The 11,824-nt window shown below is 35.0% G+C and overlaps 2 protein-coding genes across 2 annotated transcripts; both read left to right on the forward strand.

The window, feature by feature from the left end:
• The first annotated feature begins 1,076 nt into the window (after positions 1-1,076).
• LOC116853563 (arylsulfatase B-like) lies at positions 1,077-5,177 on the forward strand. The gene is made up of 8 exons (XM_032834694.1): positions 1,077-1,257; positions 1,550-1,780; positions 1,892-2,047; positions 2,207-2,462; positions 3,402-3,559; positions 3,659-3,794; positions 3,858-4,240; positions 4,406-5,177. The coding sequence occupies exons 1-8, from the start codon at positions 1,108-1,110 to the stop codon at positions 4,712-4,714; spliced, it is 1,779 nt and encodes a 592-aa protein (XP_032690585.1). The 5' UTR covers positions 1,077-1,107; the 3' UTR covers positions 4,715-5,177.
• A 2,771-nt stretch (positions 5,178-7,948) lies between these two features.
• LOC116851736 (arylsulfatase B-like) lies at positions 7,949-11,800 on the forward strand. The gene is made up of 8 exons (XM_032831462.1): positions 7,949-8,672; positions 8,856-9,086; positions 9,192-9,347; positions 9,504-9,759; positions 10,068-10,225; positions 10,326-10,461; positions 10,523-10,896; positions 11,053-11,800. Exons 1-8 carry the CDS (start codon positions 8,517-8,519, stop codon positions 11,404-11,406), a joined length of 1,821 nt encoding a protein of 606 aa, XP_032687353.1. The 5' UTR covers positions 7,949-8,516; the 3' UTR covers positions 11,407-11,800.
• The last annotated feature ends 24 nt before the right edge of the window (positions 11,801-11,824 follow it).

Genomic DNA, 11,824 nt, shown 5'->3' on the forward strand with positions numbered 1-11,824 from the left:
GACGTCCGATCGACTATCAATTTTTATAGATACGGATGGCGGCGTTTAAGTCGTCTAATTAAGAAAAACGATTAATGAAGATTTTACTGAATTCACTATGTTACACTCGTGAATTTATAACAATGTTTAAAAGTTTCAGAAACAAATTTCAAACAACTTTTGAAATTAATCTTATCTTATCTTGACTTGTCACTGTCCATATGCCACTTTCAAAACCCATATAAAAACAAAGAAAATAATGTTCAAGTTACTACCGAGTCAACGAGTAAGAAACTGCAGCGAGTTTGTCGGTAAATATTAAATTTAAAACGTCACAATATGTTAGAAGATTTTACGAGACAAGCAAAACTAAAATATTACTAATGCTCGTGCATATTTACTATTGACGAAAGAGCCAGGCAACTAATTACACAATTTTTATTTACACACGTTGTCTTTATACTACGTACACAGAGAGAACGATTTGTTGAATAAAATAAACCTTTCTTTGGAATAGTCCAAACAAATTGTTTGATACAACAAAAATATTTCTTTGGAACTAAGACGCAAATAAATAGTTTTGTTGCGTCAAACAAAATTTTATTCGATCAAACAATTTGTTTGAACCATTCCAAAGAAGTGTTTATTTCGTTTTCAACCAAATAATTTTCTCTATATAGATAATCGAACAGACTAGCTGTCGCATACGCTAAATACTAGTTCGCGTAATCGGGCGAAAGTATGTCAATGTATTCTCTTGTTAGGTTTCGTCAAAGCAATCCCGAGAATCTTTCCGGAAGAAAATACAAAATAAAAAAACTCTTTAATTCATTAAAATTTTGTTAAATCGCTGAAACCATTCACAATATCGTCTGCGAGAATGATGATGATATGCCGCTTTTTGCAGTCGTTTTCTTCGCAACCATTTTCCAATAAAGTTGCAACATGAAGTACTATGCTTTTAATATAAACGTGTTCCGTTCGACAAAAGATAACTACAGCATATCAATCAATTTTGAAAACAGAAAATATGTTTTTAAAACACATCCTGTTATGATACACAGTTTAAATATAGACACAGTTTAAATATACGAGATTTATAACTCACTCTGGTCTCAGTTTTTCGCGATGAGTAAAATACTTCTGGCGCAACTGCTCTTCACATTATACCTTTCAGATGTCTTGATACCTGTGGCAGTTGCAACTTTGCAGGAAAATGGTTGCGAAAAAAATGATCGCAAAAAGCCTCATATTATCATCATCCTCGCAGACGACCTGGTGAGTGGTTTCAGCGATTTAACAAAATTTTAATGGAATTAAACTCTTTATATTTTGTATTTTCTTCCGAGAGGATTCTCGGAATTGCTTTGACGAAACCTAACAAGAGAGTACATTGACATACTTTCGCCCGATTATAAACAATGATAATAAACAGAGATGTCGACTTGGCTAGGTGGCGTAAGTGAGCGTTGCAAAAGCGAGCGTCTGAGAAATTTAGAAAGTTTTGATTTTGATAAAAGATTGTAATAAACAGAGATGTTTGAGGTAAATTCCATATTTTTATTTGCAGGGCTGGAACGACGTCAGCTTTCATGGTTCTAATCAAATTCCGACACCGAATATCGACGCTCTCGCGTATAATGGAGTTATTCTGAATCGTCATTATGTACTACCAATTTGCACGCCAAGTAGAGCAGCCTTGATGACTGGGAAATATCCAATTCACACGGGCATGCAACACGCAGCTTTAGATCCGTCAGAACCACGTGGACTTCCACTAAATGAGACAATATTGCCACAAGTATTTGTTTAAAAAATCATCGTTGTCGTAATTTGGAAAAACCAAACCAATATCTTGATTAAGCATACTTCAATAGTAAACAGGTTTGGGATTGATTTTATTCTGTTATAGTTTTTGAAAGAAGCGAATTATGCAACATATATAGTGGGTAAATGGCACATAGGTTACTACAAACACGAATATACACCGTGTTTTCGCGGTTTTGATACGTGTTTTGTTTGTTGGAATGGTTTCCAAGATTATTTTAGTCACGACACAGCGGAGCTAGTAAGTTACTTTGAGAATATTATATATTTTCTTTTTCAACGAAAAGATATAAGATAAAAAAGAAATACGAGGTGATTTTTATTCAACTTAAAGAAAATATTAAGAAGGGAGACACTTTGTTCAAAAGATTGTACTTGTTAGTAGTAATCTTTTTTTCAGAATACACCGAATAAGGGCATAGACATGAGGCGGAATATGACGATCTCGTGGGACACAAGGGGCAAATATGTAACGGATCTCTACACCGAGGAAGCAATACACTTAATTAATAATCACAATATAGATGATCCAATGTTCTTATATCTGTCTTATACTGCTCCTCACAGCGCAGGTGTGGAGCACTCATTACAAGCTCCTCCCGAAGAGATCGAAAAATTCACCTACATCAACGATAAAAAGAGAAGAATTTACGCTGGTACAGTATTACTTTTTATTATCGATTAATTCATTTCTAATGTTGAAGTATTTTTATTTGCTATATCTCAAAATTCTGAAAAAAAAGAAAGTTTTATACGCCACACAGTGGAGACAAATGGAAATTTACTGTTCAAAAGTCGCTAGAGACCACAATTTTATAGCAATCGGGATGATTTTTTTTAACAGCTGTTAAATACTAGATCTTAATACTGACTTTACATTTATGTTGAACGACTTTGTATACTCTATTACAACATATATACTGTGTACATACTGTATACATATACTGTATACATTATGTTAAAACATAATGATTTTGTTTATGTTGACAGGAGATTAACAGTTGTCAACTGCCAAATTCTGATTTTTATATCAGATTTGTAATCAGCGATGCTGAAAACCTTAGTACACTGTAATGTACAGCGAAAAGATGGAAAGTTTTACAAATGGAGTGGCTCACAAAACTTAATAATTTTTTAAAAATTCTTATTAATATTACAACATTTAGAAGAATTAAAAAAAAAATCGGGCTCGATAGTTTTTTTCTACATTGATTAACGTTTAATTAAAAAAAAATTCATCCCGATTGCTATAAAATTGTGGTCTCTAGCGATTTTTGAACAGTAAATTTCTATTTGTCCCACTGTGCGCCAGTCATGGGACAATCGCTGCCTTGTTTTGAAAAAGATACTGATCATTCTAAGGTAACAAAACTGTTCGCAAATATTACACGCGTTACGTACCACGCAATTCAACTTAATTATGCGCCCCGTGTGCATATTATATCTAAAAAATATTAAATTTAATTTAGTTTAAAATTATATGATAAACAACAATGTCCATAAGTTCGATAAACCTAATGATCCCTTCTTCGCAATAATGTTTACTAGATATGTTACATTTAAATATATTTTATTTTTGATATTACTATTTATAGCCATGGTTTCTAAATTAGACCAGGGGGTCGGCAATGTTATAGAAGCCTTGAAAAATCGCAGTATGTTGGAGAACAGCATTATTGTCTTCATGAGTGATAATGGTGCTCCCACCAATGGTTTTCTTGCTAATCACGGCAGTAATTATCCTTTTCGTGGAGTAAGTATTCGTTGCGCAGAAAGCACTTCTCACTTCATGTGAGGTCGTGATTGATACTTGATTCAACCTCTAATGCAAATTGGAACGGAATATTTGCAGATAAAAGACACTGCTTGGGAAGGCGCTGTACGAGGAGTAGCTGCAGTTTGGAGCCCTTTAGTCAAGAATTCCAAGCGAGTCTCTAATGACTTAATGCACATAACCGACTTGTCCCCTACTTTGTTAACCGTCGCTGGTTAGTTACAAATAGCTCTTTAATCTCACCGTTGAAGAAACATTAATAAAATCTTTGTTACAGGCGTGAAGGAAATTAATGGTAAAGATGGCAAGAACATGTGGGAGACAATCAAATACGGCAAGCTCAATCCGAGAAACGAGGTGTTGATAAACATCAACGATATATTTCATTATGAGGCCATTATAAATGTTACAGACGAGAATGTTATGTACAAGTACGTGCGCGGTCAGGCCCCGCTGACTTCTAATTGGGTGGGAGATAGCGGAAGAAACCCTTCTGAGAAACAACCACCGTATTTGCCTGCGACCGTTTTGGATAGCAAAGCAGGAGCTGCTATCGCTACAGTGACAACTAGTAATAATAAGTCTGCACTCATTGCACAGGATATCCTGCGGTTAAGACAAGAGGCAACAGTCCATTGTAACGTTATGAAAGAGAACAAGGTAGATGATCTTGAGAAATCAAGGGAACGACTTTTTAATTTAAGATTTCATCCACGCTTTAAGAGTTTACACTAAGCATGTTTGCACGCAAACAAATAACGTTTTTTCATTTTTGTCATCTGTTCGAGATCAAATTGTCATTGACGTCATTCATGCTATTTACAGGCTCGAAACTGCACATGGTCAAAGCCATGTCTCTTCGACCTAAAGAGAGATCCTTGCGAAAAGATAAACATAATTGAACAGGAACCCAATGTCGCAAAGAACTTACAGGAAGCTCTGAATAAGTACAGATCAAAGATGCTACCGCCGAACAACAAGTTCAAAGATTGGGAAGCAAGTCCGTTTTGGTGGAACCGCACGTGGGTTTGCTGGCAAGACCCCAATCAACAACATGAATTCATCAACATATTTTTTACTTTTCTTTATTATTTCGTACCTACTGTAGCTTATTTCTTGTCCTTGTCCTTCTAAAGGGCTTTTTGATAATATCTTATATTAATTTTTTATATTTATCTTATGATTATATCTTATGTTTTATTTTATTATATCGTATTCCTATTATATCTTATTACTTATTATCTTCTCTTTTCTTTGCCTGATTATAAACTATAAAATGTCATACATTCAACTAATTGTTGAGATGTTAATGACATCGACTTCGTACTGTCAGCTTCTCTTACCTTTATTTAAATCGCGGAGAATAATACAAGAGAGCGATATAAATGTTTATACCACCATATAAATAACGAAGTGGTTGGAAATGTACATTTGTCTGGCAATTCTAAATTCGTAATTTTATTGGAAATTATTGTATCGAGATGTAATTTTAAGTACTATGTAAAATGTACGATAATTGTAAAATATTACGTAAGATAATTTAGAATGATAAAACTTGAATAAATCTTTCGTCTCGGATTTTTTTTTTTTTATTCATGCTTCTCTCTTTCTCTATACAAAATCTTAGAATCTTAGAAATAGAACAATCGAAGAATTTACTGTGGATTCTTTTGATTACCTATGATTCGTCTTACATAGTTTGTCTTCAATATGTATAATTAATAAAAATAATAATATTATTAATAATAATAATGATAGTAATATTATACATACTATATTAGGCTATTAGGCCAAAAAATCGGTTGCGTTCTTATCAGCCATATTTAATGAACGTTACGATATCTCGATATCATGGGGTGATAAATTATATATATAAATACTAATGGTGTTGATGGACTTAAGCATCTTAACTGCTTGCGCGACTTGATAAATCCGCAATGATAATCGACGTCACGATACGAGACGTCACGAGATTAATGACATACTTTTTGTCGTTTTGGACTTCCCAGAAATAACACGGAATAAACAGTGATGCTTGAGCAAAGTACATTCTTGTAAATTTTGTCTCGTGAAATTATATCACAATTGTTATCATTGTGATTTCACAACGAATTCACCATGATAACGACTATACGTGAAAAAAAGCGACAGAACACTGACTTCTTTCTACAACGTTTACATGATATTTTGGGCAACTATGTAAAATTATAGATGTTTTTACATTGTGATATTACGTGCGGGAATAAAATTAGAGCGTAATATATTTTTTTTCTACATATTGCGAAATATACAGCCTTGTCACATATTGCGCAATATTCTAATTGACAATAATTCGTGACAATATCCGACATAAACCGATTAATAAGTTCTTTCCTGACTTATCAATGCCAAATCGAGTATAATCATACAGATATTGCCAATATTGATTGAAAAAAACATTAGCGATTCATTGATTTTGGGATAATCACGTAATCATGATACGTTTTGAAAGTATATAACTAGTAAAATACATATGTATTTGCTATAATCATCAAGGCGAGGGATATGTCGAAACTGCATACGGTACGTCGCACGGTTTGCGGCATATCGCGAGAAGAATTCTTCTAGATCAACTTCAAACCATAAAGTTTTGTTGATTTATTAACAAAATAATTGCCTCGTAGAAACGATTATATCAAGGTGTCTTCTTTAAAGACTTCATAAGTCTTCATTAAAATTTTCCAAGATAACTTCTCATATATTTGTCTCTCTTTCTGCTGAATGAAACAGAATCGTTCCAAAGTTCATAAATTTCGCATCAGCTATTTTTGAGTGATTATTGTACAGACTATATGTTCTTGATGTTATTATCATCTTATGCAACATAAAGCACAATCTGCTATAACGTGCTCAATGTTAAATATAATCTGCTATAACGTGCTCAATGTTAAATACAATAAATAATACGATAAGACGTGAGATATTATATTTGACGCATATTTCGTATATATGTCGATTTATTTGATATTTCTTCGGTTTGTGCATAAAGTATTTCGCGACAGACGATACTACCAGAACAATAGTGACTCCGCATAAAAACATATAGAAGATATAAAATAAAATTGTTTTATTTTAAATATCGGACGTTTGAAAGAAAAAGTTGCTTCCGCATTCAAGAAATAGATGGCTTATATATATATATATGTGTGTGTGTGTGTGTGTGTGTGTGTGTGTGTGTGTGTGTGTGTGTGTATAACGATTAAAAGCACATTTGTGATTCAATTTTAATTTATCTATTTTTGTGTATACAGATGGCGGTTAATTCGATTGAATAAAGGAAAAAAATTAACTGAACTCACAATACCACTTGTGAACTTATAACGATGTTTCTACTAAAGGTTTCCTAAAATTAAATCGAACGACTTTTGCCGTCTGAAATTAATCTTTTTTTATTTCCTACCACAATCTTCCAAAGTCAGTGTGTGAAAATAAAAATGATATTCGGCTACCGTGACTACCGTGACTCACTACGTGAGTTACTACCGTGACAGTCTACGACGAATTAGTCGCTAAGTATTAAACTTAAATCATCACAATATCGAGACAAGCATAGCTAAATATTATACTATCATCTCGCATATGTTTCTTTACTTATCGGCAAAAACATCGAGCAGCTAGTAGATTTTCATTCACACATGTTATCTTTATACTACACAGATAACAGAGCAGTTGCATACGCTAGATACTAATTTGCGAAATATAGATGAAGTGCTATGTTTTTAATATAAACACGTTGTTATAAAACGCAGTCGACAACTTGATCGATATTGTTCAGACACATCTAACGGAGCCCTTAGGTACTACGTGACTCTTCCTCGTCGTACGTTTTTTGTTTGTCACGGGTTCCGTATATACAGGGTGTCCCGCGTAAGACGGACCAAAAGAAAAATATAAGTAGAACACATAAAAGTGAACAAAAATTGTATAGGTTATTTTTCAAACAACCACGTAAAATTTCGAGATATTAATTAAAATAGTTGGACAAATTAGAACGCGCGATACGACAGGCGGGACATACGGCTCGCAGGGATCGGCGAAGAAAATGGAAGAACGCACACGTACACGGACGCACACACAGAGCTACTCATTTCAGTATGCCAAACGACCCATCTCTTTAGCCTATAAGATAGGCCCGCGAGTAATCATCCATTTTCTTCGCCAGCCGCGGCGAGCCGTATGTCCCGCCTGCCGTGTCGCCGCGCTCTGATATGCTCAACTATTTTAATTAATATCTCGAAATTTTACGTGGTTGTTTGAAAAATGGCCTATATAATTTTTGTTCACTTTTATGTGCTCTACTTATATTTTTCTTTTGGTTTGTCTTACACGCGGGACACCCTGTATATACATATAATCGTTCGTTATCCGTTCACTAGCAATTACGGTGTTATCTTTTCCTTTTCGCTATATTGTATCTTTGTGCGTGCAATAAAGAACTTGTATTGTGAAGACGTGTTCCCTATTGTTCCGTGCGTTACACACGTTCTGTTCGAAGAAGGATAAATTGCAGCACATTAATTAAAATTCGGAGACAGAAGATATGTTTTGAAAATGCATTCTGTCATAACATATAGTTACACATACTCGGTTTGTGAAGACGTGTTCCCTATTGTTCCGTGCGTTACACACGTTCTGTTCGAAGAAGGATAAATTGCAGCACATTAATTAAAATTCGGAGACAGAAGATATGTTTTGAAAATGCATTCTGTCATAACATATAGTTACACATACTCGGTTTGTGAAGACGTGTTCCCTATTGTTCCGTGCGTTACACACGTTCTGTTCGAAGAAGGATAAATTGCAGCATATTAATTAAAATTCGGAGACAGAAGATATGTTTTGAAAACGCATTCTGTCATAACATATAGTTACACATACTCGGTTTCAGTTTTTCGCGATGGGTAGATTACTCCTGATGCAACTGTTCTTCGCACTGTGCCTTTTGGATGCCTTGATATCTGTGACAATCGCAATTTTACTAGAAAATTCTGGAAGGACCAGAGAAAATGACTACAAAAAGCCGCATATCGTTATCATCCTCGCAGACGATTTGGTGAATGTTTTCAGCGACCTAAAAAATTATGAATTAAAGATTTCTTTTATACTGTATTTTCTTTTGAAAAATTCTCGGGATTGCTTTTACGAAAGAGAGAGTATATTGATATATTTTCGCCCGTTAATAAACAGTGATAATAAACAGAGATGTCTGAGATAAATTCCATGTCTTTGTTCGCAGGGCTGGAACGACGTCGGTTTCCATGGTTCCGATCAGATCCCGACACCGAATATCGACGCTCTCGCGTATAATGGAGTTATTCTGAATCATCATTATGTACCAGCATTGTGCACGCCAAGTAGAGCAGCCTTAATGACTGGAAAGTATCCAACCCATACAGGTATGCAACATAGTGTTATATTACCGTCAGAACCACGTGCACTTCCACTAGAAGAGAAGCTACTATCGCAGGTACGTATGTTAAGTATCTTCCTTATCATAAAATAAATTGCAAATCAATATCCTGATTGAAGATACGTCAATAATAGACAGGTTTCGGATTGATTTTGTTTATAGTATTTGAAGGAAGCGGGTTATGCAACACATATAGTGGGTAAATGGCACCTGGGTTTCTACAAACAGAAGTATACACCGCTCTTTCGCGGTTTTGATACGCATTTTGGTTATTGGAATGGTCTCCACGATTATTACACTCACGACACACTGGATCCAGTAAGTTATTTTAAGGATATCACATATTTCCTTTCTCATCGACAAAAAATAAAAAACGTGGCAGTTTCTACTCAACTGAAGGAAGATATTAAAAAGAAAGATACTCTGTTGAAACAGTTGTACTGATCAATAATCAAAATTGAACTTTTTTTTTAGTTTATATTAAAACAAGGCATAGACATGAGGCGGAATATGACGGTCGCGTGGGACACAAGGAACAAATATTCAACGGATCTCTTTACCGAGGAAGCAGTACGTTTAATTAATATTCACAATGCCGATGACCCAATGTTCTTATACCTGGCTCAAATTGCTCCCCATAGTGGAAATATAAATCAATTACTACAAGCTCCTTCCGAAGAGATCGAAAAGTTCTCTTACATCACTGATGAAAAGAGAAGAATTTACGCTGGTACGGTGTTACTTTTCATTATCGATTAATTCATTTTTAATGTTGAAGTATTTTTATTTGCTGTATCTTAAAATTCTGAAAAGGAAGAACATTTTATACACCAGTCATGAGGCAATTGTTGCTTTGTTTTGAAGAGTTTTGATCGTTCTAAGATAACAAAAATGCTCGCAAAAATTACACGCGTTACATACCATGCATTTAAACTTAATTAATTATGCGTGATCGCGTAATATGTAAGAAATATAATTTTTATTAGATGTCATATATATAAACTAATTAATCTTATTTCTTAATATTACTATTTATAGCCATGGTTTCTAAATTAGACCAGTGCGTCGGCGATGTTATAGAAGTCTTGAAAAAACGCGGTATGTTGGAGAATAGCATTATTGTCTTCATGAGTGATAACGGTGCACCCACTAATGGTTTTTTGGCTAATCAGGGCAGTAATTATCCTCTTCGTGGAGTAAGTGTTCATTGCGAAGGAAGAATTTTGATCGTATAAAAACTTGATGCAAGTTAACTCGATTCGAGCTGTAATGCAAATGGAATCGGAATATTTGCAGATAAAAGAAACCGCTTGGGAAGGCGGCGTGCGAGGAACAGCTGCAATTTGGAGCCCTCTAATCAAGAAACGCGAACGGGTCTCGAACCAATTAATGTATATGGCCGATTGGTTGCCCACTTTGCTGTCCGTCGTCGGTTAGTTGCAAATTGCTTTTCGATCACCGTTAAAGAAACATTAATAAAATGCTGATTATAGGCGTAAACAAGGAAGAAATTGGCGAGATTGATGGCTTCGACATGTGGCCGACAATCGCATTCGATGAGATCAGTCCTAGAGAAGAGATGGTGATAAACATTGACAGTATTAGCAAATACGAGGCCATTCGTCTTGGCAAGTACAAGTACGTGCGCGGTCAGACCACATCGAGTTCTGAGTGGTTAGGAGAGAGTAGAAAAAACTCGACTGAGCAACAACCGCAATATCTGCCTGAAACAGTATTGTATAGCAAAGCTGGAGTTGCCATTGCCGAAGTGACAGCTGGTGACAATAATGCTATACTGACTTCTCAAAAGATCTTGGAGTTAAGACAAGAAGCGAAAGTCTATTGCAACGTTACAGAAGCGGAGAAGGTGAGCGATCTCGAGAAATCGGGGAAATGATTTTTTATTTGAAATTTTATCCACGCTTTGAAAGTTTACACTAAAATATGTTTGTACGCAAACAAATGACGTTCTTTTGCACCTTGTTGTAGTCCACTCGAGATCAAAGTGTTTTCATGCTTGCAGATTCAATGCCACGCATGGTCAACGCCATGTCTCTTCGATCTAGAGAGGGATCCTTGCGAAATGATAAATATCATTGAACAGAAACCTTCCGTCGCGGAAGGCTTACAACAAGCTCTGGATCGGCACAAATTGACTATGGTACCGCCGAACAATAAGTTTTTTATAGATCCGCGAGCAAATCCGCATAAGTGGAACAACACGTGGGACTGCTGGTTGGATCACAACCCAGAAACGTTTATACATATGAACAAAATTATTGGTGTATATTTTGTCACATTTGTCGCGATCGTGTTTTGCGTTTTCGCGTTCGTGCACAACTTGCAATTAAAACCTAAAAAACCTAATAAAACCTAAAACAAACCTAAAAAATCGTATAGTTTGAAGCACATTCATTTGCAAAATGATTATACAGACAAGTATAACGATGTATGGAAAGAGGAATGAATTAATTCAGTTAATTCAGGTATTTACTGTAATTCGTGGATAGAAAAATATTGTTCTGTGTTCTTCTTATTTTATCTCTTACTATTCCTATATTATATCTTACTATTTTCTTCGTATACTATACCTTATTGTCTCTTCTTTCCTCTCTCTTCACCTATTTACAAATTACAAAGTGGCGTCCATTTATCCAATTGCTGAGGCGTTAATGATATTGACTCTATACTGTTGGCTTGTCTTATCTTTATTTTGACTGCAAGATGCAATCCTGGTGATATAAATGTTTATATCACCGTATAGATAACGAATTGGAACTTGGAAATGCGTGCAA

The sequence above is a fragment of the Odontomachus brunneus genome, unplaced genomic scaffold (genome assembly GCF_010583005.1).
Source record: "Odontomachus brunneus isolate Ranch 3 - 2012 unplaced genomic scaffold, Obru_v1 Obru_scaffold_006, whole genome shotgun sequence".
Classification (NCBI taxonomy): domain Eukaryota; kingdom Metazoa; phylum Arthropoda; class Insecta; order Hymenoptera; family Formicidae; genus Odontomachus; species Odontomachus brunneus.